At 49.6% G+C, this 20425-nt stretch overlaps 4 protein-coding genes and 1 pseudogene across 5 annotated transcripts; 3 read left to right on the forward strand and 2 right to left on the reverse strand.

Annotated features, from left to right (window-relative positions):
- LOC110436123 (zeaxanthin epoxidase, chloroplastic) lies at positions 121 to 6615 on the forward strand. Of its 2 annotated transcripts, none has more exons than XM_021462362.1 (16): positions 121 to 824; positions 3020 to 3182; positions 3289 to 3363; positions 3440 to 3540; positions 3637 to 3752; positions 3881 to 4092; positions 4181 to 4272; positions 4464 to 4578; positions 4801 to 4904; positions 5086 to 5131; positions 5197 to 5261; positions 5376 to 5465; positions 5552 to 5606; positions 5732 to 5820; positions 5911 to 5998; positions 6153 to 6612. In XM_021462362.1, exons 1-16 carry the CDS (start codon positions 319 to 321, stop codon positions 6252 to 6254), a joined length of 2019 nt encoding a protein of 672 aa, XP_021318037.1. In that variant the 5' UTR covers positions 121 to 318; the 3' UTR covers positions 6255 to 6612. The 2 variants fall into 2 exon arrangements, with proteins under 2 accessions (XP_021318037.1, XP_021318036.1); XM_021462361.1 differs by lacking the exon at positions 121 to 824 and adding an exon at positions 1702 to 2415 and having other exon boundaries at positions 6153 to 6615.
- LOC8073385 (mitochondrial uncoupling protein 3) lies at positions 6945 to 9687 on the forward strand. The gene is made up of 2 exons (XM_002446524.2): positions 6945 to 7600; positions 8890 to 9687. Exons 1-2 carry the CDS (start codon positions 7235 to 7237, stop codon positions 9424 to 9426), a joined length of 903 nt encoding a protein of 300 aa, XP_002446569.2. The 5' UTR covers positions 6945 to 7234; the 3' UTR covers positions 9427 to 9687.
- Positions 11056 to 13149, reverse strand: LOC8073386 (cyanidin 3-O-rutinoside 5-O-glucosyltransferase). The gene has a single exon (XM_002447881.2). The coding sequence runs from the start codon at positions 12910 to 12912 to the stop codon at positions 11362 to 11364; it is 1551 nt and encodes a 516-aa protein (XP_002447926.1). The 5' UTR covers positions 12913 to 13149; the 3' UTR covers positions 11056 to 11361.
- Positions 14112 to 14639, forward strand: LOC110436183 (annotated as a pseudogene).
- On the reverse strand, positions 17708 to 19938 carry LOC8057436 (probable fucosyltransferase 7). The gene is made up of 2 exons (XM_002447882.2): positions 19665 to 19938; positions 17708 to 19459 (listed from the first exon to the last, which is right to left on the reverse strand). The coding sequence occupies exons 1-2, from the start codon at positions 19879 to 19881 to the stop codon at positions 17925 to 17927; spliced, it is 1752 nt and encodes a 583-aa protein (XP_002447927.1). The 5' UTR covers positions 19882 to 19938; the 3' UTR covers positions 17708 to 17924.

Genomic DNA, 20425 nt, shown 5'->3' on the forward strand with positions numbered 1-20425 from the left:
GCCACAGCGTGTGTCCGCAGAGGATGGTGAGGACATGGCAAGATAAAATCCTGGTCCCGGAGGATCCGTTTCTCCAAATGGGATCAGGTGATTGGCTCCAGTTCCTCCTCCGCTCAGCACCACCAGTCCTCTCTCCTCCTCCTGGCTCCTTTCACAGCCAGACAGCCTCAGCTCAATGGCAAAGTTCCAGAAGCAGAGTTGCATCGGGCAGCACGGCATAACACCTCCCTCCACTGATCCACTTCCAGTCGCCCAACGTCTTCTCCTTCGCAAAGCAAGCTTCCTGTTCAGCTCGATCAGCTGCAGGTCGCCGCGCCCATGGCGCTGCTCTCCGCCACTTCACCCGCCAAGGCGCACTTCTCGGCGCTCCTCTTCTGCCACGACGAGCCGCAGCAGCACCAGCACCAGCACGCGCTCCCCGGCGGCGGTAACAGGGCCAGGCAAAAGCGGGCGCGGGGCAGGTGCGCGGCGGCGCCATCAATGCGGCCTCCCGACGCGTCCGTCGCTCCCGCGCCCGCGGCCGCGGCCGCGGCCGGCGAGGCGCGGCGGAAGAAGAGGCCCCGGGTGCTGGTGGCCGGCGGCGGCATCGGCGGGCTGGTGTTGGCGCTGGCGGCGCGGCGCAAGGGGTACGACGTGACGGTGTTCGAGCGCGACATGAGCGCGGTGCGCGGGGAAGGGCAGTACCGCGGTCCCATCCAGATCCAGAGCAACGCGCTGGCCGCGCTCGAGGCCATCGACATGTCCGTCGCCGAGGAGGTCATGCGCGTCGGCTGCGTCACCGGCGACCGCATCAACGGCCTCGTCGACGGCATGTCCGGCTCCTGGTACGCCCATCCATCTCCTTCCCGCAACTTGCCCTCTACTACTACGTCTCGGGTTCGGATCGCTTCCTCGCTTGCTCTGTTTTCTGCGTGCGCTGTGCTCGCTCGCGCCTTTGCATCTGCCGCCCTAGCCGCCGTCCGTCTGGTGCGCACCGCTACGGCTACGCTAGTACTAGTACGAAGTGCACGAGCATGCCGCGCAGCAAAATCAATTCACACGTTTTTATCACTAGGCATGTCATGTGAGACGTCAGCACCACTGCCGAGTGCCGACCTCGCCACGATAGCCGCACGTGGTGCGCGCAAGGCCAAGCAAGGCCAAGGAGGAAGCGCGAGCGCCGTGCCGCGGGCGAGCCGAGCCGAGCCGACCCGCCCGACGGCACCAAACGATCGAGTTGCCTGCCTCCGGCTAGTTTCCGTGGGAGTATGGACTACTACTACTACCTAGTATGGAGCATCCGGGCATGGCGTATTGGCGTGGCCTGGTCGGCCGGTAAATGGTGCCCGTTTCGTTTTCTAATATCCGGGGTACCCCCACTCCGCGCGGCGGGCAACCCGCGGCCGCCACGTCCCGTCCCCCACCCCGACCGCCCAACCGCACCGAGGCAAAGCTTCCACCAATCCACCACCCCTCCCTGCCTTTGCTGCACTAGAGAGGCCGAAAAGCGACACCGGCCGCAGTTTCGGTCTCAACTGCAAATTCCATTCTTCTCCGGCACCGGCCCTGCCTGCCACCCCCCACCGGCCCACCCCATAAAATTCGCTATCTTGACAGGCGCATCCATTGAAACACTCTTCTGATCTAGACCTTCAGAGACAACGGCCTTCCTCTTCCAGTTCCTAAACTCCCCCCCCCCGTCAGGCCAGCTCGAGAACCAATGCCAAATCGCAAACACAGTTAAAAGTCTCCAGCTAGCAGAGTCATCAGCTGAGGTAGAGTCGTCAGCTGAGGTTTGACTCCAGCTACTGCCTCCCTGACTGACCGGCGATAAAAGCTGTTAGCAGTGTAGCACAGCAGAGAGCAGACCAGCTGCTCACTCCCAAACAGAGGAAAGCTTCCAAACCACCAGTCCACCACCATGCCGGCCACGCTGAGCACAACGCGGGCACCGCCGAGGGCGACCTCCCTCCCCTCGTCTCGGGCGTCTCAGACGGCGATCCTACGCCACCCCGTCTCCCGCCGCAACCGAGCGCTCCGCCTTCTCGCGCTCCCCTCCCCGTCCGCGCCGCGGCAGAGGCGTAGTAGGCCCGGTCTTCTTCCTCCTGCCCGCGCGGGGCTCGTCGCCACCGCGGCAATGCCACCGGCGGCGCCGGAGCCGGAGCGCAAGGCGCGCGTCCTGGTGGCCGGCGGCGGCATCGGCGGCCTGGTATTCGCGCTCGCCGCCAGGCGCAAGGGGTTCGAGGTGCTCGTGCTGGAGCGGGACATGAGCGCCGTCCGCGGGGAAGGGAGGTACCGCGGCCCGATCCAGCTGCAGAGCAACGCGCTCGCCGCGCTCGAGGCCGTCGACGCCGCTGCGGCCGACGAGATCATGGACGCTGGGTGCGTCACGGGGGACCGCGTCAACGGCATCGTCGACGGCGTCTCTGGCTCCTGGTAAGGGAGGCAGTGGAGCGGGGTTCGTTCCCGCCGCGCCAGAACAAAAATTCTTGCGCCTAGTCACCATGAACTTATTGTTTTTGACGCTACCTGGAGAAAATTTTGATTTCCTTTGGCCGGTGCCAGTGGAGTGTGACAAGAGTTCATTGACTGCAGTATTGGCAGTTAGTAGTACGAACCAATTGATGGTTGGGCCTTGTTTAGTTCTGAAAAGTGAAAACCTAACTAGGATCAAAAGATTCGTCTTGTGATTTACAGCTAAACTGTGTAATTAGTTTTTGTTTTCGTCTACATTTAATGTTTCATGCAAGTGCCACAAGATTCGATGTGACGGGGAATCTTGAAAACTTTTTGGTTTTCAGGGTGAACTAAACAAGGCCTTGGCTAGTCGTTATGCCCAGTTTCAGTTGACCGTAGATACTATTGTTAACTCTTATATTACTACTAGATCTAAAGATATATATAGCTGCCGAAATTTTTTTGGTGCTTATTTTACAGGTTTTGTTTGCAAATTTCCATGTTGTGTCTCTTTGCTGGTTAGCTTTAAGATAGATATTCCTCTGCTGGAGGCAGCCATTTGACAGTGCCAAGTTGGATTCAGGTACATCAAGTTTGATACGTTTACTCCTGCAGCTGAGCGGGGGCTCCCAGTCACAAGGGTCATTAGCCGCATGACACTGCAACAAATCCTTGCTCGAGCAGTTGGCGATGATGCTATATTGAATGGAAGCCATGTAGTCGATTTTATAGATGATGGCAGTAAGGTGAATGAGCAAATCTGTTTTTGTGGCCATGTCTACAACTTAAATCTGGCTGCAAGAGTTGCCATTGCCTGTCTCTAAACTTGCAGTATTTGTTGGTTGAGTGTAGGTTACTGCCATATTGGAGGACGGTAGAAAATTTGAAGGCGACCTTTTGGTTGGTGCCGATGGAATATGGTCAAAGGTAATGCAATTAATTCTCCTTTTGGTCAGGAACAAGCACAAACAGAACCTGATTTGAAGTTTCCTTTTCTGGATAGGTGAGGAAGACACTATTCGGGCATTCAGACGCCACCTATTCAGGTTACACTTGCTACACAGGGATTGCAGATTTTGTGCCACCTGATATCGATACAGTTGGGTATGTTACATGGATTATGGAATGATGGGTGTGATTTTCAGATTGCCTGAAATTTCGTTGTGCCATAACCATGTCCTCCATTTTCCTCTGTTGAAGGTACCGAGTATTTCTTGGTCACAAACAATACTTCGTCTCTTCAGATGTCGGTGCTGGTAAAATGCAATGGTATGCTTTTCACAATGAAGAGGCCGGTGGCACTGACCCTGAAAATGGTGAGTCCTTACAGAACTTTTCATGCTTAATTCGTGAAATAGATACTGCCACATGAAGTTGTGATCAAAATGAGAACAATACTTCTGATATGCCCCCCACAAGCTTATCATCTGCTTAATGTTAACAGGCAAAAAGAAAAGATTGCTTGAGATATTTGACGGATGGTGTGATAATGTCGTTGATTTGATAAACGCAACTGATGAAGAAGCGGTTCTTCGCCGGGATATATACGACCGCCCACCTACTATTAATTGGGGGAAAGGTCGTGTCACCTTGCTTGGTGATTCTGTCCATGCTATGCAGCCAAATCTGGGTCAAGGTGGCTGCATGGCTATTGAGGTATGCAATTTCTTAGCCTGCCATGGATATGTTCTGGTGTTGATTTATATCGCGTAACACAATAACAACCTTGTATTTGTTTCCGTAGGATGGTTACCAGCTGGCTGTAGAGCTAGAGAATGCCTGGCAAGAGAGTGTCAAGACTGAAACTCCTATGGACATAGTTTCCTCCTTGAGGCGGTAAGTTTTTCTAGCATGTTTACTAGTATAAAGATAGTGTTTCTTGAAACATCCACTGGATTTTATTTGAATGCTTGAGTTGGCTCCAACTTCAAAGAAATCCTGTTCTTGCATGGATTTTTAACTCTGGTCCATACTATATAGTAAGTTGGCTGACAAGCAAGATATTCATTTGCATATTCGGCCTGCAGTTATGAGAAAGAGAGAAGGCTGCGTGTTGCTGTTATACATGGACTGGCAAGAATGGCCGCAATCATGGCTACCACCTATAGACCTTATTTGGGTGTTGGTCTAGGACCTTTATCGGTATGTAATAAACACACACACAACTCAATGCACAGATCTCATTATCTTTTCAGCAAGATTTAAAATTTGTTATAAAGTATATCACCATCAATTTTATTGGATTTCTGAAATAAGGTTCAGAAATTGGAACTATATTATCTCATAACCATCCTCCTAAGAGCATTACTGAAGAACTCTATACTGAAACAACCTGAACTGCATACTAAAATTATTTACCTGTAGTTTTTGACCAAGTTGCGGATACCACACCCTGGAAGAGTTGGTGGCAGATTCTTCATCAAATATGGAATGCCTGCGATGCTGAGCTGGGTGCTTGGTGGCAACAGGTGCATACCAAAATTATTAATTACTGTCATGTGTTCCCATTTCAAGCACATGTGCAATAGTAATAGGATTCCATTAGTTTAAATGTCTCACGCAAAGAAATAAACCACCCAGGCTTTCTTCTTAGTTCCCAATTACCATATCCGTACTCATCATGCAAATGGAACTTTTCATTGTGCACAGCTCAAAGCTAGAGGGAAGGCCTTTAAGCTGCCGACTTTCTGACAAGGTACGTTGTGAATTTGATTTAGTACCAGCATTTTATATTTACTGACATCTAGCATCATTCTGAAGGCAAATGACCAGCTTTATCGATGGTTTGAGGATGATGATGCGCTGGAACAAGCTATGGGTGGAGAGTACGTTCTTTGTTTCTTCTTTAATTTCATTTCATTTTGTTAAACAAGTGGTTGATTTATTACTTTATTTCAGCAACTTTGAACAAAAATAATCATTCATAATACGATTTGCAGATGGTACCTCTTCCCAACAAGTGAAGGAAACAGCAATAGCTTCCAGCCCATTCGTTTAATTAGGGACGAGCAGAGGTCACTCTCTGTTGGGTATGTCTAAATAGCAAATTCATTTCTGCCCTAATTGCACTCAATCAAGGCTTTATGGAACTAAACAAATGAATTTTCTTTTGCAGAAGCCAGTCAGATCCTAATGACACAGATTCTTCCCTATCATTGCCGTTTCCACAGGTTAGTTAATCGAAATGATGACAGGGTTTTAACGAACTTCTCATTTGTTGCATTGTACAAGGCCTTCTATAGTTTTATCCATAAACTGCTTGTACCAGTCTTCAGTTTTCTGAACTTCATTGCAGATATCAGAAAGGCATGCTACAATCACATGCAAGAATAAGGCTTTCTATCTGACTGATCATGGGAGTGAACATGGTACCTGGATTACCGAGTAAGCCCTGAAAGAACCATGGTTCTATGCCCTTCGTTGAGAATTTTCAGTAACAAGATTTTACTCACTGACCTTCATGTGTTTGTCCAGCAATGAAGGTAGACGTTACCGTGTGCCACCAAACTTCCCAGTTCGTTTCCATCCCTCCGATGTCATTGAGTTTGGTTCTGATAAGAAGGTAGCTATACCGTCCTTTGCCTTTTTTTTTTATTTCTTCTTCACATTAGGTTTGTTCCTCTAATTTACCCAATTTTTCATCCGATGGAGTTCATCCCTGAATTTCTGTGAAACCTTTTCTTCTGAATTATGATCAACTTGTGCAAAACCTACAGGCTATGTTCCGGGTGAAGGTGCTGAACACGCTCCCATATGAATCCGCAAGAAGTGGGAAGCAGCAGGGGCAGCAGCAACAGCAAGTCCTTCAGGCGGCATGAATGGAGACACCGGCCACCACTCCTATCATCAGCCCACACTGTACTATTGTACAGCATCCGGTAAAGACGTGACTCTGCACCACAGAAAGGATATAGAAGATACGTCAAAGCAGATGTGATTTTTGCATCCATCGATGCCAAACAGGATTTTGAATACTAGCACCTAACGGATTGAAAATGATGAGATTGCAGTTCTACGAGAGGAACTGATGAGTTGTACAATAGGGATAGGCAATTCAGCTATTGTCGGACTGTGTACATTATTGTATCATCACCAAAAAATGCTGTACACCTGATCATGTAATATAGTGTATAGTTATTTAACTCTGAGTCAGATAAGATATGATTTGTTCTTCCACCAGCGCCAGCTCCTCGAACTGCTAAAATTTCTTAGAAATTTATGCAGGAATTGAAAAAAAATTGTTGGCCTTGTTTAGTTCACAAAAATTTTCAAGATTCTCCGTCACATCGAATCTTCGGTTGCATGCATGGAGCATTAAATATAAATAAAAATAAAAACTAATTACACAGTTTACCTGTAATTTGTGAGATGAATCTTTTGAGCCTAGTTACACTTTGTTTCGACAATGTTTGTTAAATAAAAACGAAAGTGCTACAGTAGCCAAAACCGAAAATTTTTGCGAACTAAACAAGGCCAGAATTCTTTCACGATCCAATGAAATTCTACATTCCAAACGCCTTGGAGGGACGGGATCTTGCCTGCGAGGCTGTAAGAGATGCGACTCCGGCACCCCGTGCGGCATTTTGAACTACGAAATCATCCCCCGGGAGACGAGGGCCATCGTCGTGCGTCAGGGGCCGCCGCCGCGCTTTCCCGTCCTCCGGCATCGGTCGCCACCGCGCCTTCCCGCCCTCCGGCATGGGGAGTCCGTTGGATCATTTTTGCTCGGTCCAGTTTGACACAGATTGGGCTTTAGATTAGAAAACACAGCCCACTGGCTTCCAGAGTCCCAGGGGCGATGTCAGCCCACGCCGACGCCGGCGGCGGCCGTGGCGGGACCCTGGCCAAGGTCTCCCTCTCGTCGGTCTCGGCCGCCATGGCGGAGGCCTCCACCTACCCCTTAGACGCAGTCAAGACGCGCCTCCAGCTCCACCGCAGCCCCGGCGGCGCGGGCGGGCGCAGCGCAGTCCGGGTCGCGGCCGAGCTCGTCCGCGATGGCGGGGTTTACCGGGGCTTCTCCCCCGCCGTCCTCCGCCACCTGATGTACACCCCACTTCGCATCGTCGGGTACGAGCATCTTCGGTCCACCCTCGCTAGCGAGGGGCGGGAGGTTGGCCTTTTTGAGAAGGCGCTCGCTGGGGGGCTCTCCGGCGTTGCGGCGCAGGTAAAATTTTCTTAGGCTTTGTTTTTTTTGTTGGATTAGCGCTAAATTAAGCAACCCATTGATCTGCATGTACATGCAAAAACAGTAGTTACAATTCACAAATGTGTCCAATGAATACCAAATCTGTAAGTCAGACATGAGATTTGCAGCTTGGTTGTGACTCGTCACTCTCAGTGTAATTAGTGCGAAATTTAGAACTTATTTTGGGCTAGGTTGGCAAAATGTTGATCCAAACCATACTTGGTGTATATTCTACTTATGAATTTAATCTTTTGTTGGTCTACCTATTAAATTGCACATGGACAAGCATCTTATATTCTTAGCCAAAAGTGAGACACACTTTTGACTGGTCTGTCATCAATTCATCATCAGTCTTAATATGTAAGTAGTGTGGTGGATGATAAAGCAACGCGCTGCCTTTTTCTTTTTTTTGGGTTCAGTTGTTTCATGGAATGATGAGCCAATGGCTTCACTGAGCAACAGCAACAGTGAGACGCCTACTTCAGTCTATGTTCAAATTATATCACTGTATCTGTGTGCTTCTATTCTTCACCTCCATAGCATGACCATTTGCTTCCAACACATCTGATCTTCCTTAACAGTCACTGCTGACAAGGCGCTGGTGAACTATCAGATCTAGATCAAAACACGTAAATAGCACTAAGGGGTGTCAGGAATCTAGATCTAGACTTAAGCTATGCACCCATGTGACTCTACATACTGTAGGATGGGATGATACTGGAGCAGCTGGTGACAACCATTTGGGTGAGCGAATATGATTACACAAAATACAGAAAGGCTTTTTGTTCAGACTTACTAGGTTACAAATGGACAAGGAAATCAATTATACATCCTAAAATGGGTTCTACATGTGGGGATCTCTATTTTGATTGATTGAGAACAGATAGGCCTGCAGATTACCATATCCACAAGTCATCTATGTTTGATTAGGCTTTTTCACAGAGTTCCTTGCTAAGCTACTGGGACAATCAGCATACTCAATTTGTGCATTGGTAAAATGGTAGTATGGTACCGTATGAGTAGAAGGTGATGCTCTAAAATCAATATGCCATGGTATTGTTGTTCCCAAATTAATTCCTTTTTGTGTTTGATGAAGTAACTATTTCTTAGCCCATTGTATTGCTATGTAACACCAGAGGTAATTTTGTTCCTGCTACTTTGCAGTGCAGGTGGTGGCAATTTGTGTTTGATGAAGTAACTATTTCTTAGCCCATTGTATTGCTATGTAACACCAGAGGTAATTTTGTTCCTGCTACTTTGCAGTGCAGGTGGTGGCAAGCCCTGCTGATCTCATGAAGGTAAGGATGCAAGCAGACAGCAGGATGTTGAGCCAAGGCATTCAGCCACGGTACACTGGAATCCCAGATGCTTTCACTAAAATCGTACGAGCGGAGGGCTTTCGGGGACTTTGGAAGGGGGTTGTTCCAAATGCACAGAGGGCATTTCTTGTCAACATGGGTGAATTGACGTGCTACGATCAGGCAAAGCGTCTCATCATTGGCAAGCAGATTTGCGATGACAATCTTTATGCTCACACATTGGCCTCCGTCGCATCGGGGCTGTCTGCGACAACCTTGAGCTGCCCAGCGGATGTAATCAAAACAAGGATGATGAACCAAGGTAAGGAGGGTAAAGCTATATACAGGAGTTCTTACGATTGTTTGGTCAAGACTGTCAGACATGAGGGCGCAATGGCACTATGGAAGGGTTTCTTGCCTACATGGGCAAGGCTTGGCCCATGGCAGTTTGTGTTCTGGGTTTCCTATGAGAAACTGCGCCAAGCATCAGGTATTTCATCATTTTGATAATGGAGGCTCTGTTTCATTCGAGAGGTTTCTAGAATACAGAAATTTTCGTTGCTGTAACTTCATTGTGGCTTCATATAATCATATGGGATAGAGCCCTTTTTATTTTAATTTACTGGACTCTGGGTTTTTATCCTTTGTTGTTTCCAAGGGAAAACACAGATGAAGCTGGTATGTCTCACATTGTAATTTGACTATGTACAAGGCTATTAGACTCTACAGAAAACTGAACACCCTCATCCATGCCCCCTTTTAACAAAATTGCTCCCCCAAGCTATATTTGTCTGACTTGTAGCCTCACGTGAGAAGTTATACAAGACGTCCAAAATTTGTCATCTGTAAAGCTTTATTCATAACTTTTAATCACAATATAAGGAGAGGAAAAAAAGTTGAATATGTGGTGTATGAATGAACCAAATAATAGCATGTATAGCTCGTAACTGCAGCAACTGGACGCCCTGTGGGACGTCCTCGCAGTGCGCCGGATGTGCCGGACCATCCTGCCGATGTCACCTCTGGCCTTTGCACGGCAGTCTTAGACTCTTAGTTCGGCGGCGAGTGAAAAACACGGCTCAATCGTTGGGGCCAGCCGGCACGGCGTGTCGGGCGCCTTTCCATGGTCTCAGCCCGGCAAGCCCCTGGCTGACGTAACCGAACGTCGAACGCCGCAGCTCCTCTATGAATCTGATTTGTTCATTAAATTAGTGTTAATTAGTCTTAAATTTTTGTTCAGAGTACTCATTGTATGAGGAAACGACGACCACCGCCTTGCCTTTTGCCGGCCGGGTGCTGGAGCCCACGGCGGTGGTGTTGGCAATGGGCAGGCTGGCGCCGGGGAGGATGTTCTCGTGCTGCGCGCACTTGAGGATCTGCATCTGCTTGTAGAACTCGCGTCAGTGGAGATGGGCGCCCACTTGAACACGTGTACCTGATTCATAGCGTCGGCATTTCGGCAAACTATTCTCCAAAGGGCTAGCAATGGGGCTAGCGCCAAGGATGTAGGAGCTGGTAAAGCCGCGCCGAACAAAATCGAAGGTTGCGGAGTTCATGAAAACTTTAGGGCGGTACGGTTGACTTGCCGCTAGCTACACGTAAAGAGATGCCCATCAAACTCAAGGTCGACCTCCGCAAGGCTTTCGACTCGGTCGTTTCGCCATTCTTGCTGGAAGTTTTGGAGCACGTCAGCTTCCCCGCGATTGTGGCCTTGTTTCAGGTAAAGTTTTCTTTGCCTTTGAGGCTCTCCTACCCATTGGTTTGAGAAGTGTGCAAACACACATCTCAATGCGAATCTGCTTTGAGATGTGTGTTTGCACACTTCTCAATGCGAATCCAATGGGTGAGAGAGTGAGGGCATATGCCTTTAAGGGCAAAAAAACCGCGTTCGCCTTGCTCAGCACTGCCAAGCACCAAAGTGAAGACGAATCTGCCATGCCAAAGGTCTGCGCCACGGTGTCCCGCTGTCGCCATTGTTGTTCGTCATCGTCATGGACGTGCTCAATGCCTTGATCACCCCTGGTCACGCCCTTGATGCAACAATCCAACCACGGCTAGGGACTGAGAGGTGGACCATTTTTTTGTTTTTAAAAAAAAGCCGGACCGAGGCTCTGCTATGCTGCAAACCCAAACATGTAATTGAGTGCTGTCTCATGTGGATAGTGAGCTGCTGACATGGATAGTAAGCTGCTGACGTGGATAATGACTTACATAGATAGCTTAATTAATGAAGAGATAACACCATGTGCTAGCGAGCTACTGACGTACTACTACAGAGTAGGGAGATAAGAGAAAGATACTACTAGAAGTAATTAATTAACGCATAGAGATCAAGGATCATCTTCCGATCCAGCTAATTTTGGTTGTGCCACGAAAGGATCTGCAGATCAGTTATATTCTCTACCACGGCATTTATACTGTTTTCGTCTCCTGCAAAATGTGTCATTGGAATGTTTTGACAAAGTCACGGAGGTTTCGCTCCACACACCCGCCTGCACTGGCTGCTGCTTGCGCCCTCTCTTTCAATCCCTTCATCCTTTCCCTTATCGCCACTGCTCTTGCACCATCACCCATGACCAACTCGATGCACCTTGCCAGCTCTGTCCCCGTGATCACACCGTCGCTGCTTCTCTCTCCTCTGACGCCAACCCCCCACTCTTCCTCCACCAAGTAGGCATTTGTCGGCTGGTCAAACGAATGCGGAACGCTGACTATCGGCACGCCGGACGCCATGGCCTCCACCATCGAGTTCCAGCCGCAGTGCGAGACGAAGCACCCGACCGCCGGGTGTGACAGGACCTCCAGCTGGTCGCACCAGTCCACGACCATGCCCTGCGCCTGGCACTGGCAGCAGCTCTGCGTCTGCGTGTCCTCCAAGCAGCCGCCATGGCTGCTGCTGCTGCCGCTGCTTCCATCATGGTTGTTGCCGTCGTCGTCCTCGAGTCCGTCCTTGCGCACCACCAGCAAGTATGGCCGCCCACACTGCCGCAACCCTGCAGCTACCTCGTCCATCTGCTTCATGGCGACCTTCGTCACGCTCCCGAACGACACGTACACCACCGACCTTTCCGCCGGGTGGGCACGGAGCCAGTCCACGTACCTCTTCTTGTCCACGTCGTCGTCGTGCTTGAACAGATGGATCCGTGCGTCGTCCGTCGAGGACGACCCAACCTGCATGGGGCCGACGGTGACCACGTCCAGGCACCGCCGCTTCATCTCCGCCAGCACGTCTGCCTCCAGCTCCTCCAGTGTGTTCACCAGCACCTTGGGACGCCATCGGTCCATGCTCTCGAACAGTTCCCGGAACATGTCCATGAGGGCCTCGGCCAGCACGCTGCCTGTCGTGTCGAGCAGGAAGGACGGCAAGTCCCGGACCCGGAGAGGATGCCTCAGCCCGGGCAGGCTCACCTCGCCGTGCTCGGGGTCGCCGCCGCCGCAGTAGCCGCCGTGGAAGTAGTGGTACTCGGCGGCGAGGACGGTGGCCGCCTGGATCCAGTACACGGCGAAGGGGATGCCGTGGCTCCTCGCCACGTCGACCATCGCCGGCCCCACCATCGTGAACACGATGCACGTGACGCGCTTCCCGGCGGCGGCGGAGCGGGCGACGATGGCGGAGAGGCTCTCGGCGGTCACGCGGCGCCTGCGGGGCCAGTCCTCGGCGGTCTTGGGCGCGGCGCCGTCGTCGAAGCCGTCCGAGTGGGGAACGTAGGAGATGACGCCGTCGCTGCGGGCCTCCTCCGCGACCGCCTCGCCACCTCCGCCGCCGCCGGTTGATGATGGCGTGGGGAACAGGCGGCGTTGGGCGGCCACCGGCACGGAGAGCGTGGCGAGGATGGAGCGGCGGCCGTCGATGATACGGCTGAGCCGTGCGAGACGGTGAGCCAGGGCGCGTCCTGGGTTCACGTGGCTCTGCATGCCGTAGGCCACCACCAGGAAATGGTGGCCCTGGGGACTACTGTGCTGCTGCTGGTGGTGTTCTTGATTGGCGGCCATGGAGACGGACTGACGGGAGCTACGTACTTACGTACGTACTAGAGGAAAAGAGTGGTTTGGTTTGTTAGCTGTGAGTCCGGACACTGGGCAGGGTGTGTGTCATGTGTGGACATGTGGTGTGGCTGACATCTGATTCTAGCTGGATGCCCATGTCAAGCTTATCCACGCAGCTAGCACGTGTACCTCTAAAATAGTATCCCGAAGTCTGCACGTGTGACGTTTCTTTTTTTGTAAAACGAAGGGCAAACAACGACGCTTCAAAAGTTTACAAAGAAAAAATAACATCTACAAAGGAAAAACAATACTACAAACAACTATGTCAAGACGACGCGACGAACTACTTGCAACAAGAGCAAACAAGGGACCCCCAAATGAAGTTAAACAACTAACTTAAGTGCAAGTGACGTTACGTTAACACTACATGCATTACTCCCTCCAGATCTATGGATCCAAATTCGGCTTCACAACCGAGATTGGACCGACAAAGAGTATCCATATCGATCGACCTTCTTGGACCGTGCTGTGGGTTTCTCATGGCTCCAGCTCCTCCTACATCTAGCAGTGTTTATAGGAGCTATTTTTCTTTCTGATTAAAATAAACTAGGAGTCAAGAAAAGTCATAGCTCCTCCGGCTCTAGCTCCTCTGGTACTGTAAGCCAGGGTTGAAAAGAGCCCTGCTAAACACGTCCGGTGCCTGCTCAGTAATGATAGAATAAGAATCATTTGGGTCAATTCTTTATCTTTATCCTACAGTACGATTACAATATTGACTGCTAGGATGCTAACTTTGCACTTGATAGTGACTTTTATTTCCTAGCTTTCTGTTAATATATTTTATTATAAATAGACCAAGTCCTGTACACCCACCACTACTGGTTATTACCTTGCATTGTATGACATAGCATGTGTTTGGTTGAGCTGTGGATTTGCTGGTGCTGCTATCGCCCTCTACTCATACAGTACCATGGCTTTTTCAGAGTTCCTTATTAAGCTACTGGGACAATCAACATATTCAATTTGTACAATGGTAAAATGATACTATATGAGTAGGCGCTGGTGCTCTAAAATCAATATGCCATGATATTGTTGTTTCCAAATTAATTCCTTTTTATGTTTGATGAAGTAACTATTTCTTAGCCCATTGTATTGCTATGTAACACTAGAAGTAATTTTGTGCCTGCTATTTTGCAGTGTAGGTGATGTCAAGCCCTGTTGATCTCACGAAGGTAAGGATGCAAGCACACATCACAACAGGATGTTGAGCCAAGGCATTCAACCACGTTACACTGGAATCACAGATGCTTTCGCTAAAATCGTTCGAGCGGAGGGCTTTTTGGGACTTTGGAAGGGGTTGCTCCAAATGCACAGAGGGCATTTCTTGTCAGCATGGGTGAATTGACGTGCTACGACGATCAGGCAAAGCATCTCATCATTGGCAAGCAGATTTGCGACGACAATCTTTATTCTCAAACATTGGCCTCCGTCGCGTCGGGGCTGTCTGCGACAACCTTGAGCTGTCCAGCGGATGTAATCAAAACAAGGATGATGAACCAAAGCGAAGGAGCAGGAGTTCTTATGATTGATTGGTCAAGACTGTCAGACATGAGGGCGTAACGGCACTATGGAAGGGTTTCTTGCCTACATGGGCAAGGCTTGGCCCATGGCAGTTTGTGTTCTGGGTTTCCAACAAGAAACTGCGCCAAGCATCAGGTATTTCATCATTTTGATAATGGAGTGTATGTTTCATTCAAGAGGCTTTTTTATTACAGAAATTTTCATCTGTAACTTTATTGTGGCTTCATATAGGATAGAACTCTTTATATTCATTTACAATAAATCAATGTCGCAATTATGTGTTGGGGGCAACAACTATCTCCGCCCTCCATTAACTGGCTCCAGTTCTTCCCTCATCTGCCACCTGTTCCACCATGTTATCGTTCAATTTATCGTCATCTCGTCTGATATCTCATTTCACCATCACACATACGTTTGGTTTTTTACATAGGACACCTTTCCTTCTACATTGATGACCTCTCTCTATCCTCTCCCTCTTCTGTCTCATTTCGTTGTACCTTCTTCGCCCTCTTTCCTTTCTCTCTCTCACTATTTTTTCTTTTCATTATGAGTGTTCTTCTTCAGGTAGGGTTGCCACATCGTCATTTTGTTCTTGGTAATCTTCGCTCGCCCTCTTCAATTATTGCTTCTCATTTTCCCCCAAAATTTTATGTAATCTCGAATCTTGCATTGCCTTAATATGATCTTTTTTTGTTCAATACACCCGTCGCCATTATTACCTTAACCCATGGTCATACGCAAGGTTTAGCCAGATCCAGATGGACAGACACCGGATCCATCGTTACTTCTATCGGATTCATTCACTCCAAACGCATTGTTCGGATCTACATCGTTTCCGCAGCTACACTGTTTTCTCCTCCATATTTTCTTCCTTCTATCAATATATTTTTCTTGTTCTAATGCGAAGCATTCTTACTAATCCCTGTTGTTAGACAATTTAATTGGTATTCCTTTTAAAGTTCGCTACATAAATTTATTTATTCATCTGTATCCTGCATAACTGCCTAATAATTGTCTTGATTAATGTGACTTCATTCAGTCAATCGCACATAGCTACAAAGAGTTATATAGTATAATCGTATTTAGTGTTTGAAACCATCTTATTTTCATTTTGACTGGAAAGGTATACCATGTAGCAATAGTCATTCTCCCAATTTGGATCTTAACCATGCTTGCAGTACAATTTACCTTTTTAGTAATCAATAATTGCACCCAATTTTCACTTTAGTTAACCTTTTTAGTTCTCCCAAATTTACCGTTAACTATGACTTATAATCCCCCACAACCCTATACAATTATTTAATAGATGTCTTCATTGATTACTTCATTCATTTGATCGTCTATAGGTAGAATAATCATGTAATATATATACTCCAATGAAGTAATTGAAATCATCTCGAAGAAGTTTTTTCAATTTGAAAGGTATACCATGCATTTGAATAGTCAATTTCCCATTTTTCACATTTTTCATAAATAGTTGCAATATATCATGTTTATTCCGTCATTTTTTGTTTTGTTACTAGAATCATGGTAATGTAATGTGCATAATCACAATTTAATTAAATGGCAATATCAGGTACCACAATGTTGTACCCTCAATCCAATGTTGCTCACAATTTGTAGGACAAATACCACTCTTTTCATTTACTAGACTCTGGGTTTTTATCCTTTGTTGTTTCCAAGGGAAAACACAGATGAAGTTGGCATGCCTCACATTGTAATTTGACAATATACAAGACTTTTAGACTCCAGACAAAACTGAAAACTCTCATCCACGCTCCCTTTTCGCTTAACAAATTTGCTTGCCCAAGCTATGTTTGTGTGACTTGTAGCCTCACGTGAGGAGGGTCAGCATCATCGCTAGAGGCTCTATACATCAATGACTCCAATCTTGGAGTGTACAACATAAATCGCACAACCAAAACGAAACTGAATACTACCTTCATTTGGTTCAACATAAATCACACAACCATACGACTAGAGTCGGCAAAAGGAATATTAGTGTTAAAACCCATGTCCAAAAACTACTCCTATATACGCGTATCACCTCTCTAACACTTTCGCCCTCGCTTCGTGTAAAGGGGTTAAACCGGAGTTGGTCTTATTGGCATTTTTTGGATGTGATAAAAGCACTAATTCAAAAGAGTTATATATATATATATATATATATATATATATATATATATATATATATAACTAACCTTCTTAAGCCACCTCCTCAACATTTCCCCTTGTATTTTTTGGATTTTGGAGCTCCAAGTCATCACAATTGGAAGGTGACCCGCTAGTGCTTAGCAGCCAGGGAACGGGAATGTGGCCACGTTCCACATTCCGGCAACATCGTTCTGATTCATGGAACGGGAACACGACGGAACACTGTCTCAAAATTCAGTAGAACAAGACCCGGGCGACTTAGGAGCACCCACGGACATCAACTCGTCCTTGTTGCTTGCCACAAGAACTCCGCCGCAACACAGAGCGAAGAACCAGGGAAGAAGCAAGCAAGCAGCAAGGACGGAGAGTGAGAAGAAGCCTGGACGGGGTCAGGGGGGCGGCGGCGAGCAGGCATGGGAACCAACTTATCCCCTGCATGTTCCTATTTAAGTGGTACGTGTTCTAGTATTTGAAGGGACGAGTTGAGGCTGTATACCCTCCGCGTTCCGCCATGTCGGAGTGTGTCGTATCACGTACCATGTTCCCGTACCACATTCCATACGTTCCGGGAACTTGGCTGCTAAGGGCTAGTGTTGGTCGGATGAAGCTGGAAAAAGGTGGTCACTGTATTGACGGTTGAGTAAAGAAAATCGCCAGTGTAAATGTTATATTTCTAGAAACGGTTGATGTACGCGGACTGCCAATGCAAACATGTTTTTATTGGCAGTTGGGTAAAGAAAACTACCAATATAAATGTTACATTTCTACTTGCGGCTATCTTATACGAACCGCCAGTGTAAATGCGTTTGCATAGGCGGTTTGGAGTGAGGGCTACCATTATAACTCTACTTACGCCTGCTCTTTTCAAAATGCCCTTAGAGTGGTGCTAGTAGAAAGCACCAGTGTACTAGTGGAGATATGAGAGAGGCAATAATATATTTAAGCCAAGGTCTTGAACTCTTAATCTACAACAGCTATACAAAGTTTGTGCCTATAAGTATAATAGAAACCCATGTTGTAAGAACCAATATAATGAAACAAAGAAAGAAAACTATTGACAAAATGTATTTTTAATAAAAAAAATCACATATGTTATAGTAGAAAAATTTAGCTTCCCACGCTATTTGCGTGGGTCAGCTGACTTAACTGTTTTTTTTTTTACAGTAACCTCTTAGATTGAATGCTGTATTTATTCCTCACATTTAATCATACTATAACGAGAACCTGGTGTCTGGTGGCTTCCTAATTAACTGCCGATGTAATGTAATGTAACAGTAGTCCGATCATTCCAGCAACTGCACACCCTGCGGGAAGTCCTCGCAGTGTCGGATGTGGCGCACCCTCCTGCCGGCGTCACCTTTCGCTTTCGCCCGACAATCGTAGTCGAGCGGCACATGGAAGCACGGCTCCATGGTGGCGGCGCGCCGGCACGGCGTGTCGGGCGCCTTCTTGTCGACGGGGCTCGTAAGCACCCATGGCCTCAGCCCCGCCAGCCCCTGCCCGACGTACCCAAACGTCGATGCGGCGGAGGTGACCACCGCGTCCGAGAAGCTGAGCAGCACCATCTCCGCGAGCGCCTTCTGGTTGTGCTCCCGCTCGCCGGAGCGCTGCGAGCCCAGGTGCGTCGGCTGGTACACGCTCACCGCTCCTCCGTGCTCGTGGTACATGTCCCTGAGCTTCTCGGAGTACTCCCGGTGCAGGGACACGACGAGCACGGCCTTCTGTTTCCCAGCCTGCTGGCCGCCGTTCCCGGCGCCGGCGGTGCTGCTGCTGCCTTTGGCCGCCGCCGCCGCCGGAACGCCGGGCAGGATGTCCTCGCGTTGCGTGCAGTTGAGGATCTGGCCGAAGAGGTCGTCGGTGGAGATGGGCGCCCAATAGAACCTGCGCACCTGGATGCCGACGCGCTCGTCCGCCGCCTTGGCGAAGAACGAGCGGTGGTACCGGGTCACCATGCCCCACACCGTGTCGCTCGGGTGGAACAGGTAGCGGCCGAGGTGGTGGAACACGACGTCGCGGCGCGGGAACATGCGCGACAGCTCCGCCTCGTGCCGTGGCATCAGGAACAGCCCCGGCACGAAGTAGTTGTCGGACCGGAACACGAGCCACGGCACGGTCCCCAGCTTGGCCTGCGTGTCGTCGCAGAAGAACTGCTGGTCGCGGTTGTCCTTGGTGTAGTCGTGCCGCAGGTGCACGTACAGCCACGGCGCCACGCCGGGGTCCTCGCCGCGCCTCAGCGCGGAGCCAAGGCTGTCGCGGTGCCACCAGCCGGTGAGCTTCTCGATGCCACCGATGGGGAAGCCGCCGTCCTTGTCCTTGTCGTCCGCCGGCGGCGGGATCCTCCACGTGGAGCCCGGGAACGGCTCGCAGAAGAGGTCGTCGAGCTCGTCGCTGCTGCTGTGGAGGAGGAGGACGCGGTCGGTGAGGAGCGCGTACAGGAAGGTAGAGGTGATGGAGAGGATGCGGTTGCCGAGGCCCTCGATCGGCGTCCACACGGCGTAGCTGCACGATCCGGAGGCGGCGGCGGAGGACGAAGTCGTCGTCGTAGCAGCGGAGGCGTTCGCGCGCAGGAGTTCGACGGCGCGCGCGTAGGCTGGAGTGCCGGGGCCGCAGCGGCGGTGCAGCGACTCGTAGCGGCGGAGCGCGGAGACGAGGTAGGAGGAAACGGCGTGCAGTGACGGCCGGCGGTACAGCGCGGCGCTGTAGCGGCTGAGGCAGGAGCTGTCGTCGAAGTCCGGCGAGAGGAGGCCGCCCAGCAGCCGGTCGCTGGGATCCGGCACCGTCGCCAATGGACCACGACCGGTGCCTTGGTCGGACGACACTGCCACGCATGCATGCAGAAAAGCAGTAACCATGAGCACATGCATATTATTTCTGATGACAGGGATACGATTATAGTAGTAACGATTACCACCAACTGCTTGTCGATCATGTGGCTGCATGCTAATGATAGCAAGAAATGTGACTAATAAGCTAGCGAGCCATGCATGCATGCATGACACCGCCGTTGGAGAGTACGTACGTACCAGCTTTCAGGACGACGCGTACTCCGGCCGAGACGCCCGAGGGCGTTAACCGGACGCCGAAGAGGACGACGGCGAGGAGCAGCGCGGCGAAGACGGTCACCGCGATCACAAGAACCGTCGTCGGCCGCGCGGCCGCTTGGCACCACCGCCGTCGCGTCGGCGTCGCCAATCCACGCCACGGTGACAAGTGAGACCTCATCACCTTCTTCTGATCCATGACTCGATATTGACTGCTGCTAATTGCCTAGCTAGCTAGAACTAGGAACAAAACTTTGCTACTGCATGCATGCTGATAGCTAGCGATGGACGTGCTTTATGAAGCGCGGTAGCTTGCAGCCTCAAGACGCAACCGCAACAAGTAGGACAGACTTGCCGGGTCAATGCTTCGACGATCGTGCCAAAGTCCATGGGCGCTAGCCAGTCAGGGAATGTGAATATTGGAGGCACACTATCATTTCCTACTGTCGTAGTGTCGCGTAGGCTTTGGCTTTCCATATATACAAGACGGACCGTAAAACAAATAAACCTAGCGGGTTCGGCGCAATTTGACCTTTCCGAATGAAGCAGCTTGGCGATTCAGCAAAGAGGCACGGAGACATGGTCTTCTCGTCGTTTTATCACATTGTTAACTGCTGCATACTGTATTACTGTCAAAAGTGTCAAGGCTCCGGAAGCTCAGAGAGTCAGATTCATACTAAAACAGTAGGCCGTCAAGGGAAAATAGAAGAGATGGATAACGACGAAGAGATCGTCTCGTCTGC

This window comes from Sorghum bicolor, chromosome 6 (genome assembly GCF_000003195.3).
Source record: "Sorghum bicolor cultivar BTx623 chromosome 6, Sorghum_bicolor_NCBIv3, whole genome shotgun sequence".
Lineage (NCBI taxonomy): Eukaryota > Viridiplantae > Streptophyta > Magnoliopsida > Poales > Poaceae > Sorghum > Sorghum bicolor.